Raw genomic sequence first — 16,901 nt, 5'->3', positions numbered from 1 at the left:
CCGGCTGGAGAGAGCAAGAAATGTTGGCATTAGCACCAGGGGTGGATTGATCGGCAATAATAAGAATATGAAGCTCTCAATGTGCTCCCCCGCCGAGTAATTGGCGTTTCTGCGTTCCCTGAGATATTCGAGCGTCTGAAGTCATCGTAGATGTATATATTCACTCCGCCTTTAGGTATTGATACCACGACGGATATTAACGTGATTAATGCTCGAAAATCCGATTAGGTTGACCACTCAAGTGGTAAGACTACTTCGATGAAAAATCAGATTGCTCGCTCAGCTTCATGAAGTACAGGCAAGAAGGCGCAGATGCCGAGTTGCGGCCTATCATTACTACATGCAAAAGATAAAGAAATAAGCAACAACCCCTGAAATACGTAAGCAAGATCAAAGGGCAAAAGGTAAGTTCTAGGCAGGTCGTGGTTCTTATATTACAGGTAGAATTTAAGCCTGGTCCTCCGATACATTATTAAGGCTCGTTAATACTGTTGCGATATGAGGCTGTAGCGAGTCAAGAATGAAGCCGCAGCATCGGAAATAATTCCAGTGCCATCTATACGAATTTCCAAGTTGATTGGAAATCAACTTAGGATATCACGAGGCAATTGTCGCGACGGGAGATGACGAAGATGACGACACACCCGTAGCTCAGCTTTACATCCAGGATGCGGAAAAGGTTCGGAGCACTCTAATCGCTATTGCAAAGACTTGCGTTCCTCGGAAAGCCGGATTTGCTATGGCCAATCTCGTTTGCAGCTGCCTCAATTTCTGGGACCCTGATGGAGGAAATATTACGGAGATATTTGATGCTGAGGTGTTTGACGAGTTTAACAAGATTCTTGCTATTATCTGATCAATCGATGAGAAGTACACAATTCTTTCAAGCATGTATTCAAGGAATTGGACCACAATTTCAATTAATAATCAGGTTAGTCATTCTGGGTTAAAAGTGACAAGCTATGCCACTCGTTTTTCCGATTCCCTGATTCATGTTCAGGCCAGAGGGAACGCCATACCTTGAGCGATTCCGGGAAGGGAGTCATGTTTGGACACATTGAAGTTTGTGAAACAATATAGATTCAATTACAGGATTGGCTCATACATACGACCATAGGGTGTGGAGAACAGGGCTTCCCGTCCGCTCAGCCGTACTTAAGCCACACGCCGGCCAGTTAGTAGTATGGTGGGTGACCACATGCGAATCCTGGCTGTTGTATGTTTTTGTTTTTATCCATTTTTGTAGTTTCTTGTCATTCGCTGGGACGATTACCTTTGTCACTGTCTTCGGCTCATAGTTACCTTTCCGTCTGCTATATGCTCCTCCAGGATTTCGTTTCTGACAATGGCTCTTGCTACAGGAATGGTGTAGTGTAAAAACAACGGTACTGCAGTAGTCCTACGATACCATTTCTGCATCGCCTACAGCTCTTCACCTTACGATCAGAATTATCGGTTTCCAGCAGCACCATAAGCAATGTCTTCGATTTAGAACCCGCGTTCTATCAGAGTTCTTGCTTTACAATCTTTCAAGATCCAGTCCTTGCGTGGGGAGGTAAATATCTGCTAAAGGTGTTTGGCCGCAGAGAGTGGGTATGAATCTGTGGTAAGGCTGCTGCTTGAGACGGGGTGGGTGGATGTAGACTTAAAGGACTCGAACCGCTGCACACGATTATACTGGGCTGGCTATTATGGCTATAAGGTAGCTGTCAAGCTGTTACTTGAGACTAGGCAGGAGAACGTGGACTCGAAGGGCTACTGTAGTCGGGCGCCTTTATGCTGGGTAAACTCTAGAATTGTAGGTATCGCTATTTGGTACGTTTGAAAAACACGTTAATCTACTTGAAAGGTCGGGAGTAATATCAGGAGAGTTGGCTCGATCAAAAAGGGCCCAGCCTCTATAAACTGTTGAATATTTGTCACACAATCCTAGAATCCGTCCTTACGCCAAACAAGGCTAATGGGATGGGCCCAAACCCGTGCTGGAACTCATATCTCAGAAATGCTTGCCGCATCAGATAACAAGACACAAACAGCAAATCACTGGGCCAATTTACTATGCTGCGAGACTGAAATCCACCTGATAGTATTCGCTATAAAGAGTCAATTCCAATACGCTGGATCAGATGGCGCGAGGCTAAACCTTTCCCCTCTTGAGATAAAAATCCGATCTGGCCAACGATCTTCACTTGGAGATGCGGTGGAGATTCTGGTAAAATTTTCGGATGGTTAAACTGGAGCCTTCTTGTCTTTTGGCCTCACTGCTGGCTCTGTAGGCCGCTTTACTGATGTGGGATGTTCCTGCTCAAATCTTTTGGGGTGGTGTTTGCGGACCAATTCTCGCAGCAACTCCAACGGCCGCTCATTCCAAAATAGTTCCGCAAAACGCAAAATGGGCGCAGTACCTATAAACGGGTCTGCGCCATTCTCGACCAGTAGACGAACAACCTTGCCATGGCCGTGGATAACTGCCTTGTGCAGAGCGGCTTGCCCACCGCTGTCGAGTTTGTCGGGATCTACCCGATGCTGCAGGAGGAGGACGACGATATCTGCATGACCGTTGGAGGCTGCTGCGCGCAAGGATGATTCTCCGTCTGGAGTTGCTCCCGAATTTTGGAGAATCTCTGTCACAGAGACTATATCGCCTTGACGAGAAGCTTCGAATAGCGTTTTCTTTATCTGCGTAACTTTCGAGGTTTGCTGAGGCGTTGTTGGTCAGTGAAGATTGGGTTTTGGTCTTTTGCTTGCTTTTATTTCTCCTCAGTTTGGAGAAGATGTTTCTCAGCCGAGTGGATATTGGCATGATAGAAAAAGCGTTGCAGTTGCAGCAAGTGAACCGGATGGAATGGACGGTTGAGCAAACCTGCGGAATATTATACGCTCGGTCCTACTTCTCTTCTTGTGGTCGTGCCGCTCGTATTTGGCTGGACTTTTAATCTTTGCTAAGTCAGAATAGACAAGTGTCTTGCGCCTTCTCGTATTTCCACTTCCTCCGTGCAGATGAGAAGCAATGCCTTTTTAGTATTGTTGCTTGTCTTTTGATCAATAAAAGTCACATAGATTCCGTTGGTTTCGCTGTCCGGTCGCAACCCTTTTGATGAAGTGCACACTCCCGCATTTTCCAATCATGGCTTCGGTGCGAGATGCCATCGACACATTTCTAAGTACCATAAGCTTTCTCATAGAGTCAATTTATGGCAATGTCATCGGCCTACCCGCATACTTTATCGTCAATCCTATTCTCCATCTTCTGGCTCTCCCATATACACTTAAATACTTCTCCTCCAACTGGTCTTTACTTTCTTTCGAGACGCAACCTGCTGAGGTTTATCTTCACCATTTCGAGAGACTTCATCCCGAGCTAATAGAATATGTTCGAGCTGCCTATGCTGCAAGGACTAACAAGCGTCCACCGAGGAAGCTCAAGTTTTGGCCTCGCGAAACGAGTCAACTTATTGTTCCTCTGGTAGTCGCCATTCGTGAGTGGCAGTTCTTTTGCGCCGCCGGTCTCTTCGCGTTACTAGAGGACTGTGGATGGGACCGAACGCTCCTGTGGACATTCCTCCGAAATCAAGTGGAAAACGCAGGCTTGGTGTCAGCCGACGAGAAAATTGCCTTCGCGCAGGTCATGGACGTGGCATGTTCAACCCGATTTAAGGGTATTCGGCCTACGTGGGTACGCTCACTGCAAATGTTACGCAAGTGGATGGGCCAGACGGATCGGAATTCAAAGAAGCAGCGGGTTAAGAGAGAAAAGTTGAAGGAAAGGTGACCCTCTGGGGGTTCATGTTATTGCAATGTCTGGGGCCCATATCGACTGGTTGCTGCAACGGAATGCTGTGCTTGTCTTGGACCACACTATTCGGGATGCATCATATAGGATGAAATACTTTCCACCCATCTGGATCAACGTTGCAAATAGCGAGGATCCGGAGAAGGTTTCAAAGAGCTACTGGCAGCAAGTTTCCTTGGATATGTGATTATGAAGGTCTTGGACTAACTACCATGGTATTTATTATTATCGGATAGTCTAGACCGAGACTGGTTGTGTGAAGGAACTGTGGTTTCACAGTCAGTGCTAGGATCTACAGTATGGTGCCAATGAATCTTGCGACTAGCTTTGGTTATTGTAGAACGTGTTCTGATACATCTTATGTTCGGGGCTGCTCAAACCCAAATTACTATGCACCTGTCCCAACAGAAAATTTCTCCCGGTATTTCGCTCGTCTTTCCTTTAAAGGCGCAGAGAATTAAACTATAGAAGCAGGTATCCTTCATATATCAAGATGGTGCGCCTCATTTTCCCCACCAGCGCCGTTATTATTGGTGGCTTTGTATCCAACTTATCCAGACCAATAAGTCGCAATCTCGCGTAAATCCTCCAGCATCGCAGGAGGGTTATCAAGACCGGGGAAATGGCCACCAGATTCGTGGTCTGTCACATAAATCTCAGTCAGCCAGTTCGTTTTCAAAGTCTCAAGTAGGCGAGATTACTCACTGCTATAGAAGACCAGGTTTCCAGTCTTTGCGACCACCGCGGGAGGCCAAAACCCAACGTTATATTTGAACGCACTGAAGAGTAAAGGGGCGTCGTTGTTCGCTTTGGTGTACACAGTTGCGAAACCATTGGGGTTCTGTTGGTAAATTATAACAGACGAGGCGAAGCTCTCAGTGAGGTAGTAGAGAGAGACACCACGAAGAATCTCATTGTGGGTGAGCACTGAAGGTGATTTTCCAGCGTTTGGATCGGACCCTACAAATCATTGTCAGTCGATTCAACCGCATTACATTTTGGATCGACAGGGATAGTTCTAGGGATAAATGAATCAACTCACAGTTGACGAATTTCTCTCCTATCCAGGCAAGCTGGCCGACTGGGTTGTCGTAGAGTGCGAGGCCGATTGTGTTGGCCTAGTCATTTTTAGGCAGAATGTTAATGACCGGTGCATTGTAAAATAAACAACGGTAGTGACCGTTTCAGAGGTCCATTGTACCTACCTTGGTAGTCTGTTCGATAAAATAACCCTCGCCTGAATTGGTCCACTCCTCTGCAACGGCCTGCTCGAATTCCTCCAAGGGCGCTAGAGTGATGTTCTCAGCAGCGAGCTGATCCGAAGTATAAGGGTAGAATGGTAGGAAGTCCAGAGAAAGTGCGCGGACAGTACTGTTGAACTGATCATACATGCTGTACGCAATACCTGCACCCCAGTCGGTTCCAAAGGTAGCATATGTGTCATAGTGAAGGACCTTCGTCATCAGGGTGTTGAAAACACGGGCTGTATCTGCCACGGTCCAATCCACTGGCGGCACAGAAGAGAACGCAAAGCCGGGCAGAGAGGCCACAACCACATTAAATGAGACCTTCTTTCCGGTCGCTGTGATTGCCTCCTCGGTAAGTTCGTTGATGATGGGCACAAACTCTAGGAAAGAACCAGGCCAGCCATGGACGAGAAGCAGGGGGATGGCATCTTGAGCCTTCGACTTTTCATGGATAAAGTGAATTTTCAGCCCTTCAATTACGGCTGTGTAGTGGTTGAATCTGTTGAAAGTCTTAGTAATATGCTCTTCCCTGGGACAAGCACCATGGGTCGGATGTAAAGACACACTTGTTCATGTCCTTTTGCTCACGAGTCCAGTTAAAGCTGGTTAACCATTCAGTTCGGAAGCTTTCCAAGAGACTCAAACTGATGCCCGCTGAAGTTCCCGTACTGACGTATACAGGGTGTGCTGGTAGCTCTGTTCTCTTGATCTGGTCCAGCATCCGAGGCACCCTTGATGACAGATCTATGTGAAATGGCTGCAACTGATATCCATCCTTCGATTGAACGGGATTTCCCTGGCTGACCTCGTAAAGGCAGCTCAGAGCAAGCAGTTTCGCCCAAGACACGCGCATATTGAATTTGTACCTTTCTCTTCTCCTTGGACAGTCGGAATAAGGGTTGAGGTTGGGACTGCAGCAGTATTTGTACCCCTCAGTAGGAAATTAGCTTCAAAGTTGGTAGGCTGGGTTGACAAATTATTGGATGCATGAATCGTGCAGTATCGTAAGCACTAAATTGCCTGCTACGATCTGTAGCTTGGCCTGTCCCGTCACCTTGGATACTAATGTACGAATCTAATTGTCACTTTCAGCCTCAGAGTGCGCTAGCGTCCGCACTACAAATTACATACTAGTATGCATTGAGCTTGGAGGCTAGATGGTACATGGTTCGAGTGATTTCTTGGTACAGTACTGTAGTTAGCTAGTTAACTAGTTAACTAATCAAAGATGATGACAAATTACTGTCCCGATTAGGTTAGTTTAGATAGTATAAGCATTCCACGACAATCTTGCGGAAGTTTGATTATCGCCCGACAGAGCTTCTGTCTCATACGCCCTCTGCTGGTCCCATCGTTTCCTTGATGACCGCGGGAGAGAACCGTCCTCACAGCCCGTCGGTTTCTGTGGACAAGGGTGGCGCTGTATCGGTTGGGACAAGTGCACAACCCTCTGCATCCACTTGGGCTATCTTCATTAATAATACATATAGTGCCCCATTTTGAATAGTGTCTCACATATACGGGATGACATCACGTGACGATAAGGACCTCCCATCCATGTTCATTTCAGAAAGCCGAACGCCGAACGCACGTAGGTCTTCCAGACGCCGCATTGGTCTTTATAATCGAAGGATTCATAGACCCTTAAGTGGACACTGACAGACCGATGATATGATGGGGCGAAACCATAATTGTTAGGAATAGCCCGAACCTCCTCGCTAGGCACGTTTTGGGGTAGGGGTTCACCCCTCTCGGTGAAGCATATTTAGATAGGTGAACATCGCTATAGTATAGCTATTATATGTTTTTGTTTTTACCTTTTTAAATAAAATAAAAACTCACTAGAAACTTAGTTATAGATCTCTAATTATAAGAGGGGAGGTAAGGCTATCGATAGGTATCGAGATTCTACGAGCCGTTATACCTATAGGTCCGAGTAGACACGCTTCTCTTTTATCTGTAATATAGATACGCACTAATTAGGTATAGCTATTCCTTAGACTTATGTTTAAGCGCCGGTCTTATGCTATTAAGTCTACTTAAATTAAACTCTCTATACCGCTATACTACCACGACTGATTTTAGCTTCCCGCTATTACCTTTTTTAGCGCTATTTATTTATAATAATCGTAGCACTAGTACACTAAATTATTCGTCCGTTCTCGGCTAATTAAATAACGTACATTCCTAAATTTAGTCTTGATTAGACTATTAATATTAGCTTTTTTACTATGTGTATTTCTATCACTATATACTATTCTAATTTATATAATAGGTGGTTCATAGACCCCATTTACCGAGAGCGCTACTTATATCGGTTTCTTTCCTTAATTCACGCTAATCCGTTATTAATGAACAGGGCGGGGTCTGCCAGCCTAAAATCTCCTTGAAACGCGCCTTGCAGGAAGCCTAGCAAATTGCACTGATTGGATTGACAGAGGCGGCTGAGGCCGGCGCTAATGTAAACAAAATCAGCACAAGCTTAGCGCTTCTCGTGATCATGCACAGTAATCACACATCGACACTGGATTTGTTGCGACGAAATAGCCCCCAAACGAGGTGACCAAAGTACCCTTAGTAATGAGTTCTTGCATTGACCTTATATGTAAATTCACATAGGCCCCATAGCTCTGAGACTTGAAAACCCCCTCATTGGCCATGTCAATGACAATGGAAGTGCCTCTAAGGAGCGCACGAAGGCACTCCACGGAATCCTCGCCTATGCTAAATAAGCCACACCTGGTTCAACATAACCCTATCATCCGTCGGTCCATGGAGGATTGGAGGGCACCTGCGCCCGTTAGAACAATGCCATTATTCGTTTCGGTAGCAGATGAGAAAGGACCCATCCCCAGATTATATCAGACTCCTAAGTCCGATGCAACTATAACCGGACTTGCAAGGTAGGGCATTTGGATCTCAGATTTGTATGGTCGCATTGCTAATCCATCATTCAAGGACGGATCCCAGGGTAGAGTCTACAGATACCCTGCCGAGAGATTCACTTACTGCTTTGATCGAGGACGGTGATAAGCAGATATTGGAAGCGCGGTGCGTGCCTAATAATACAAGGTTCGGATCGACCTCTCCCAGAACAGCTGTCTTTCAGAAAAACGTACTCGGATACGTGCCCCCGGAAACACCTACAGAGTTGAAAGGGACAACCTCGTCGTTGGACCTCAACACCTTGGTATCAAAAGTGCCTTCTCGAGCTTCATATGAACTGCACCAAAAGAACAGAGGGCGACCGAGTCAACCCTTATTTTGATGCCTCCCGGGCGTTCCATATCACTTTCTACGAGATCATCGTCCATAGGTTCCCTTCTTCGAGGAAAGAGTTTTGGAAGCATGGTCCCTTTTATGTACGTCCTGGCGCTCCATGGTTTCGCCGCAGTGCGATCACCACGCTTGTGGCGACGGAAGATGGATATGCCAGTGGAGAAAAGGCCTCACGCCCAAATTTATCCTCCCAGTGGGGAACGATACTCGTGCTATGTCCACCCGAAACACGCAGGTGGTTTAATTTGTTCATAGAACGCAATACTTTCCCTCGGCAGTGGAAATCTGTTCTAGATTTTGGCCAGATTCAGGTCGGCGAAGTTGCAGTGATCAAAGAGGCATATTTAATGCTCACATCCCGATGGTTAATTCTAATGGATCAAGTCGCAGATCTTCTTCGAGAAGATTTTATGGATCTGGAAAAATACATCATCTTATATTTGATGATGACCAACTATCTACCTCCAAGAAATATTTCTGGGTTCTTGCATGTATGCAGGAATTCCGAAGCAGTATCATGGACAATGTCGCTCAATGGAATCTCTACTACAAGGCTCGAATCGAGCCATTCCCCGATGATCAAGCTCCAGAATTGAAAGCTCTTGTCGATCAGATCGAAGAGTCATGCAGCACCCTCGAAGGTGTCAAGCGCCAAATTGATGACACGGTTGAAACTGTCAAAGCTCGCCGGGATGGTCTATTCAACCCCAGCGCTCTAAGTGAGACCCGGAACTCAAATCGCCTCGGCTAGAATGTGAAGCTTCTTACGTATGTGAGCATATTCTATCTTCCATTGGCATTTTGTGCGGCGGTATGGGCAACTCCGAACATCGATATGAGCGGCACAAATACTGCTTTCAGTGTCACAGCTCTGGTCGTTGGTGTGGTCAATTTTATGGTCGTGGCCAACATGGGAAACCTTCTCGCATATTTAGAAATATGTGCAAGGTTTGGAGAACTCGAGTCGTACAACAAATGAAGAATGACCCGGGAGGAAATCTGAATCAGCTCGGCCGTAATCTAGAGAACTCATGGCCTCAACGAACGACGGGGCCCTCAGAATGGTTGATTTTCCGGTACGAGACTATGAAGTTCTTTAATGTGATCAAGTCTGTCTTTCGCAGAAGTTAACCGAAACGCGATGATGATTACAAATTTCCCACTGAATATCCCTGTTTTTTCCTGCGAAGATCGCCTTATTGACTTCATGTAACTTTTTGGGAAGATTTATGAATCTGAGTGCTTTAAACAAGCGTGTAGGACTTGTTCATCTACTGAGTATAGTCTATTGATCAACATAGTTTATATTTTCAGTCTTAGTCACATCAACGTAGCATACTAACTATGTTGTAGGCAACAGATTTCAGCATATTGAAGTTCTTTCCAGAGTCATCAATGGCATATAACCCCGATCTATGACAGTATCCCTCCCAGCCAGAACAATGTTAACGTATACTACTCTTGATACTACTCCTCACTGTAAACCTCCATTTTGATTCCCTTTTGAATCTTTTTAACGCATAATTCACGCGGAAGTCTAGCCATTTATTCCAATCTCCTTACAAGATCAACTACATTCTACGACCAAAGATGTTCATCACACAGAGACGGGCCTGCCTGGATTGTGCTAGTAATTGCTATCGACGACAAGAAAGAAAATCGTAACAACCCCCCTCTGCCAGCCTAATCCAGCGTAACCAGGACACCAAGCCAAGCCCAAACGAAGCTCTCCACACCATCACGAATATCACTTTGTCGATTCAATCCCAAAATTCAGCGTCCCAACGATTCACTCCAGCAAGTAAGCCATCATTTCATCAACGAGTCGCGTGAAGAAAGATTCTGTCGAATGAGGCAGAAGATCCTCTAAGCAATTATCACCGAGGAAATGTAACGACTCTTCTCGTGAATGTTCCGGTTCCTTTTTTTTGTTTCTTTTCAAATAGGAATAGAAAAAAAAGCATAGACGAACCCGGGGGAGAAATATCATGAAAGCCACAATACCCCCGAAGCCTCGAGGGACGAAGGAAAAAATGCCATATGCAGGAGTTTTTTGGTCATAATGATCGTTGGAATATGCCATGTCCCAGTTAAATAACACACACAGACGAGAGATACGCAAAAAATGGGTTAAGACGTAGCAAAGCGGTACGCGCGCATCACACACAAGGCAAGAGAAACATAAACAGCGGCGAAGACGCAGAAAACAACGAAGACGAATTTGGAACCATCACAAAGTTTCTACGACCACGGTACGCCAGGCTTCGAGGATCTGAATCTAACGAAGTAATATAAAAGAGCATGCAGAGGCGACAGGGGTTTGACTCGAGTCATGGTCGCGCGGAAGGAAGGAGGAAGGCAGATTTGTTGAATAATTGCCGATCAGATAGCGTACTTGCGTGTCCATTCACGAGCCGTCGCCTCGTACCGTGGGCGGTCCGACTTGTAAACGTGTGCGATCTCGGGAACCAACGGGTCATCCGGGTTGGGATCTGTGAGCATCGAGCAGATCGAGAGCAGCACTGGAGGGGGTATACATTTAGCAACAAGGCTCGCTTTGAAAACGCTGATGGTGGCATAATGTATTGACACGGCGGACATGGATTCGACACACCTTTAGAGATGGTGAGAGCAGGGCTCCATTGGTCCCTCAAGATATCAAGACAGATGCTGCCGTTGGAGTTGATGTTGGGGTGGTAAATGCGGGTGGTGAAGTTGACCTTCGGCGGCTTGAAGGGGTAGTCCGTGGGGAAGTGAATGGTGAGGAAGAAGACACCTCCGGAGTATGGGGAATCTCCCTACAGCATTAAATGTCAGCAAAGTTGATGTAAATCAAGATCCGACGTTCTGTACGGGGGAGGGGCTGCACTGCCCCTCCACAGCCCGCCGTTTCAAGGAATAGAATGAATCGACTTACAGGACCCATGATGGTTGCTTGCCAGTGAAACTGTAAAAGGAAAAAGAAGACATTGGTCAGTACACATCATCAACATATTCAAGTCAACCCTCGATCAATCCGATTATCCGCTTTTTTGAGAGGGGGGGGTTCTTGTTTCAGCCCCGCGGCACGATAAGGCTGCACTTGGCACCGAGCGACCGACAAGAACGAGGGGACGAAGAACGACAGGAAATCATACCAGGTCATCTCCAACAGGGCCGGCAGAGCAGGAGGAGGGGGGATCCCTATACGAAGGAAAAAAATGTCAGTCTCTCGTCACTCGTGTGATACCCCCGGAGAGGAAGTGTTGGTTACGGTGGGTGGGTGGTGGGCAGATCCTTACCGGCCGAGATCAGTGAGTTCCTTGTTAATGCGCTTGAGAGCCATGACGACGAGGGTTGTATGAGAGTAGGAAGGGAAGACTTTGGGAGAGAAAGGGATGGTCAGCGAGGAGGAGGGGGGGACTGGATCAGTCAGGCGTTTCCACGTACGGTTACGTCTTTGTGTGGAAAAGAAGAAGAGAAAGAAGAAGAAAGAGGGGGAAATGTGGGCGGGCGGGTGTCTGATGGGTATTACCAATACGCGCCACACTATGACACATGCCGCCCAGTGCTGTATTTTTCACGAGGACCCTAGGGGCTGGTCTCGATGGGGTTTTGGTCTGTATTCGGTCTTTTTACGGGATGTAATCTGCGATGTATATACTGCATATGGCCTTTATACTCGTCAGAAGTTGGGATTTACAGAATAAAATATTTGCTTGATCATATGTGGTTTTCGTATTCAAAAGTTGATGCCTCAAATTTCTGAATTTTTAGCCCCTCGATGATGTCACGTGCGGGTGAGGCGCTGGTCTTGTCCCGATGGGGAAGGCATCCGCGCTCCGGTTTCTTCCATGCTGAAAATGATTCTATACAAGTTTATAGCCCTGAGTACAGGGAAAAGAGATGCAATACGTAGTACTCCGTGCAATATAATCAAATCTCACTTCAAACAAAGGCCTGCTTGCCGGTAATGGCCCGGCCTAGGATCAACGCTGAGGAAAAAAGAAAATAATCAGCTTTCGGCCCAAAGAACCCCAGCCTCAGGATTGGGCATGGATGGCAATGCACATACCGTGAATATCGCTCTGACCCTCGTAGGTCTGCACCACAAACAGATTGGCCACATGGCGACCAATGTGGTACTCGTCGCTAGCAGCATTACCACCAAAGATTTCTTGGAGACTGTCAAGCATGAGAGAGTTAGCATCTCGTTTCAAGACCAGGCAACGAAGGATCCCTGAAACAGGCAAGAAAAAAGAAAACATACATTCTTGAGTTGGCCAAAGCCCGGTCGCAGTTCTGGCGCTTAATCATAGAAATCATCTCCGGCGTAGCCTTGCCAGCATCCTTGAGACGAGCGACTTGAACCGCAGCCAACGTGCCATAAGCAGCATCCGTCGCCGCATCAGCCAGCTTCTTCTGAACAAGCTGATACTTAGCCAGCGGGTTACCCTTGAACTGCTTGCGCTCGAGACTGTACTCCCGAGCACGGGCAAGACAGTCCTCCAGGGCACCCATGCTACCAAAAGCAATTCCCAAACGAGCGCTGTTCAGGCAAGTGAACGGGCCCGTCAGACCCTCGACATCGGGGAACATATTCTCCGCCGGAACGGGGCAGTTGTCCATGTGAATCATACCGGTGATGGACGCACGCAAGGCGCTCTTATTCTTAATAGCGGGGGTCTCGAAGGTACCAGGCGGGCAGCGCGAGCGCTCAACGATGAATCCCTTGATCTTGCCCGTCGTCTCCAGCTTGGCCCAAACCAATGCCAGGTCTGCGATGGGCGAGTTGGTGATCCACGTCTTGCTGCCGGTCAACAGGTATGTGCCCCTCTGTGTCGGGTGCTCGCGGGCCACGGTTTCCATGGAGCCAGGGTCGGAGCCATGATTTGGCTCGGTCAGACCGAAACAACCGGACAGCTTGCCCTTGGCCAGACCGGGGAGGAATCGTTGCTTCTGCTCTTCTGTACCGAATTCGTAGATACCCGTCATCGCCAATGAGCTCTGCACCGACATGCCTGAACGGTATCCGGAGTCCACGCGCTCAACCTCCTTGGTAATCAGGCCCGAGGCCACGGTGCTGACGCCAGCACACTCGTATCCCTCAATTGAGGCACCCAGAAGGCCGAGCTCGCCCATCTCCTCCAAAATCTTGCGGTCGTAGTCTTCGTTACGGTAGGCCTCTATTCATGCGAAGTCACTGTTAGTTTCAATGCCGAACGAGCACAGTAACAGCCAATCAATTGAAGATACTCACCCAGAATACGAGGCATCAATCGTTCCTGACAATACTGTCGCGCAGTATCTTGAATAGCCAACTCCTCTGCCGTATACAGCTCCTCCGCAGCGAGGGGGTCCTCCCAGTTAAACACCGCCGAGGAAGCATACCGACGACCAGCGACGGGACGACTAGCCTGGAGCGAGCGCGTCGCCGCGCGAAGAAGAGAGCGATTCATCATTTTCACAAGAACAAAATTATAAGCAGAAACAAAATGAAAAGAGGGGAGCGGAGAAAGTGGTCTGCAACGAGGTTATCGATCGGTTTGTTGCGGGGGAGCTCAATCAAATATGCGCTAGCCGCCGGAGAACCTCGGCAATTCTGGGACCTGCAAATCACCGACCGCTATGGAATGTGGAAAAGATCCGGGGTCGCTCGCGCCGAGTTTAATCGGGGCGGGGGTGGTATTACGCTAGACGATTCGATCAATTGCCCGAGTTTGTGTGCCTTGATTATTTGTCTGGTCCCCGGCTCGGACTTTCTCGGTGCTTGTGTGCTTTTCTGTACTCGGTAGACTCGGCATACGGAGGGATACCGGTGCCAGCACACATAGGGTAAGTACATGCGGCGGGAAGCATACAAGTGGAACTGGGACCCTGATGGCATATGTATTTCTAGAGTATGTATTTGCCTATATTCAGCTAGACAATTATGGTTTTCCGACGCCGGTACTAAGTATTATGTACAAGGGGGTAGTAGAAGAACATTATCCAAGAAGAGAGTCACAAGTGCCAGCCAGCATGCAGCTGTACAGCTCTCCATTACGCTGGCATCTGACTCTGCAGGAAATCAAACACGCCCGTGGGGAAATACTCTTCATCGAATCCCCACAGATCCGCCATCATCGGGTCCATCGAGCCTTCTGAAAGCCCCGGCTCGTCCTTGGCCAGTCCAAGACCCGGATCGAACCCGTTGCTGCGTTCGGCTGATAGTGGTGCCACACCCAACAACGGAGGCGGATGGTTCAGGATGGTATCTCGCTCACCGAGTATTTGAGCTCCAGGGATAATGACAGGCTTGAATAGCGAGGAGGTCTCTGACTGGGGAGTGGGCCCGCCTGACTGCTGGGTACCGTTCCGCTTCTCCCACTCTTCGAGGCCAGTGAGCATCTTTCGCAGACCGCGAGCAATGTGATGGCTTAAATGACGCTCGCTGGCTCGTTGGCTACAGGACACCATCACCTCGACGATGCGCCCAACCAAGATCCGCACGTAGGGAATGTCAATGATCAGGCCGGCTGAAGAGATAGAGGTGCTTTGGCCCTGGCCACACTGGTTGGAACATGATTTGACGGCGATTTTCAAGAGGAATACCGCCGCAAAGGTAATCATACTGTGGAGGTATAGCGGTACACCGACCAGAGCACGCTGAATGTCTCGCTCATCTAGAACCACCTGGAGGGTGGCGATCGACGATTCAATGGCAATATTGGCACGTTTCCTGCGCTCGGGCGACATCGCTTTGGAGGAGGTAGAAGAATGATATGTTCGGAGGGCAACCGAGTTCAACTGAAGTCGAGAAAAGTGGTAGTGCATGTAGACGGCTTTGTATGGGTATGCGCCAACGTGCCGGCTCCCAGCTAATATCGAGTTAGCACATGCTTTAAACCAGGTATCTGAGTGACATACCAAGACGCGGTAGCCATGCTGACTTCCAATCTCCTAACTCCTGGTCATACTGGTCGATCTTTGGAAATTCGCTCTCGGGGACCTCGAGGTCCACGTCAGGACCGAATGCAAAGTATATACGGGTCAGGACAATGAACAGATCAACCTGGCTGTGTAGCCTTAGATCTCCTTGTGATATCGTGGGTGATTGCGTGAATGTATTGTGTTGTGTGATGGCTGGGTCTTCGTGGATGATGGGAGGTCGGCCGTAGGCGATGGAGAAGTGGTGTTCGAGGGTCTGCGGTAGTAGTCAGCAATCTAGAACAGACTGTGTGCGAAATCAGGAAAGCATACGTATAGAAGGTACCATAATCTAGCTTGCTCCTTGTGTTCAGGAGAGCCCTGGACAGCTTTGCGGAAGAATTGATGCAGATTGCGCTCGGTCGCAATGCGAACGGCGTAGCCCGAGAGCTTCCAGCTCACGTCTGCAAGCCAAAAAGCCCCGATACATAGTGCCCGGATGTCATCCATGGTATGGTGATGTCCAAGCATCGATTCAGACGCCAATTTTGCAAACTCTGTGTAGCAAGTATCGAATGTTCGCTCCTTAGTGGGCATGTGAAGCGCCGTCACCGCAAGAATGGCAGCGGACAGCATAGAAGATGATCTCCGAGCGGATGTCAAATCCTTGTGTGCCAGCAATGCTCCGTCCCAAAGGTATCTGTTGAGGACCTGATCGAAGTGGTAGAACAGTTCCTCAGCCTCCTGGAGATCAACCACGCCGCGCGAGATGAAATCCGTCACCAGGGCCTGGTCCGGCGCATAATCATCGCTCGGTGAATTCTCACGGTTCTCACTCAACTGTGTCACCTCATATAGACTTCCCATAGGAGCGGTCACGAGCGAAGTCGCACTTGTCTCCTCACGGTCGATCTTATATTGCGGCTGTTGTTGAGAAAAGGCATAACTAGACGAATTGGATCCCGTCAACCGGCCTGCCGTAGTATCTGCCGAGTTATTCTTGCTGTGATGCCCCAAGGCATGGCCAGATTCGTCCACCGACACCGTTGAATCTTTGCGCCCCCGTTTCTTCGAAGGCGTCTCGATCGATCCGCCGCCGGCCTGATAGTACGATAGTTCCGGGAGCTGTGACTTCCTAAGCAGGTCGGTCATCGCCAGCTCGATCATGGTCTTCCAACTAGAATTCACCAAGTAATGACATTAGCATTATTCTCGTAGCAATACACAGAATCCCGCAGAAACGAATTCCGGAGACACATGGGCACTTAGGGCTAACTCACTCGGCCTCATCCTCCAACAACGTCTGCAGGCTCTTATTGACCACGCACTCCAGACCCATGCGCCGACACCGCGAGCATGTCGACTCGCCTGCCTTCATATCACATCGAACCTTGTGCTTTTTGCATTCCGTGCATGCGCGTATCCTCCGGGAGATCTTCGGGACATGCGCCTGTCGTTGGTCCTCCGGCGTGAAGCCCCCTGGCGGCGAAGTGGGCGACGCATCACCATTGGCCTCGAAATGGATGCGATTCCGCTTCATGCTGAAAAGTTGCACCTCATCCCGCAAAGTAGACTCCGGGGAAAGCAGAAAGGCGGGGTTGGGGGGCTCCGGTTCTCGACCGATTAAATTGTGGCCTGAGGCAGCAATGGCCCTGGTTCGGCGCCGGTCACGTGGAAAGGCTCGTGGAAAAGTG

The 16,901-nt window shown here is 48.4% G+C and overlaps 7 protein-coding genes across 7 annotated transcripts; 3 read left to right on the top strand and 4 right to left on the bottom strand.

The window, feature by feature from the left end:
* Positions 1-3,127: 3,127 nt before the first annotated feature.
* Positions 3,128-3,772, top strand: N7496_005185 (uncharacterized protein; the record flags this gene model as incomplete). Its single annotated transcript, XM_056698114.1, has 1 exon — positions 3,128-3,772. The coding sequence occupies one exon, from the start codon at positions 3,128-3,130 to the stop codon at positions 3,770-3,772; it is 645 nt and encodes a 214-aa protein (XP_056556639.1).
* A 25-nt stretch (positions 3,773-3,797) lies between these two features.
* Positions 3,798-3,980, top strand: N7496_005184 (uncharacterized protein; the record flags this gene model as incomplete). Its single annotated transcript, XM_056698113.1, has 1 exon — positions 3,798-3,980. One exon carries the CDS (start codon positions 3,798-3,800, stop codon positions 3,978-3,980), a length of 183 nt encoding a protein of 60 aa, XP_056556638.1.
* A 510-nt stretch (positions 3,981-4,490) lies between these two features.
* On the bottom strand, positions 4,491-5,893 carry N7496_005183 (epoxide hydrolase family protein; the record flags this gene model as incomplete). Its single annotated transcript, XM_056698112.1, has 4 exons — positions 4,491-4,753; positions 4,836-4,911; positions 4,999-5,539; positions 5,607-5,893. 4 exons carry the CDS (start codon positions 5,891-5,893, stop codon positions 4,491-4,493), a joined length of 1,167 nt encoding a protein of 388 aa, XP_056556637.1.
* A 2,943-nt stretch (positions 5,894-8,836) lies between these two features.
* N7496_005182 (uncharacterized protein) lies at positions 8,837-9,070 on the top strand (the record flags this gene model as incomplete). The annotated part of the gene is made up of 1 exon (XM_056698111.1): positions 8,837-9,070. The coding sequence occupies one exon, from the start codon at positions 8,837-8,839 to the stop codon at positions 9,068-9,070; it is 234 nt and encodes a 77-aa protein (XP_056556636.1).
* A 1,631-nt stretch (positions 9,071-10,701) lies between these two features.
* On the bottom strand, positions 10,702-11,644 carry N7496_005181 (putative ubiquitin conjugating enzyme (UbcD); the record flags this gene model as incomplete). The annotated part of the gene is made up of 5 exons (XM_056698110.1): positions 10,702-10,841; positions 10,934-11,117; positions 11,237-11,266; positions 11,457-11,502; positions 11,601-11,644. The coding sequence occupies 5 exons, from the start codon at positions 11,642-11,644 to the stop codon at positions 10,702-10,704; spliced, it is 444 nt and encodes a 147-aa protein (XP_056556635.1).
* Positions 11,645-12,246: 602 nt separating this feature from the next.
* N7496_005180 (acyl-CoA dehydrogenase) lies at positions 12,247-13,760 on the bottom strand (the record flags this gene model as incomplete). The annotated part of the gene is made up of 4 exons (XM_056698109.1): positions 12,247-12,293; positions 12,374-12,483; positions 12,569-13,484; positions 13,559-13,760. 4 exons carry the CDS (start codon positions 13,758-13,760, stop codon positions 12,247-12,249), a joined length of 1,275 nt encoding a protein of 424 aa, XP_056556634.1.
* Positions 13,761-14,340: 580 nt separating this feature from the next.
* Positions 14,341-16,747, bottom strand: N7496_005179 (Transcriptional activator of proteases prtT; the record flags this gene model as incomplete). The annotated part of the gene is made up of 4 exons (XM_056698108.1): positions 14,341-15,158; positions 15,208-15,484; positions 15,541-16,384; positions 16,488-16,747. The coding sequence occupies 4 exons, from the start codon at positions 16,745-16,747 to the stop codon at positions 14,341-14,343; spliced, it is 2,199 nt and encodes a 732-aa protein (XP_056556633.1).
* Positions 16,748-16,901: the final 154 nt, after the last annotated feature.

This window comes from Penicillium cataractarum (assembly GCF_028827025.1).
Source record: "Penicillium cataractarum strain IBT 29864 chromosome Unknown utg000004l, whole genome shotgun sequence".
In the NCBI taxonomy this organism is placed as follows: Eukaryota; Fungi; Ascomycota; class Eurotiomycetes; order Eurotiales; family Aspergillaceae; genus Penicillium; species Penicillium cataractarum.
Note: the sequence above shows the minus strand (reverse complement) of the source record. Positions and strands in the feature narration are given on the sequence as shown.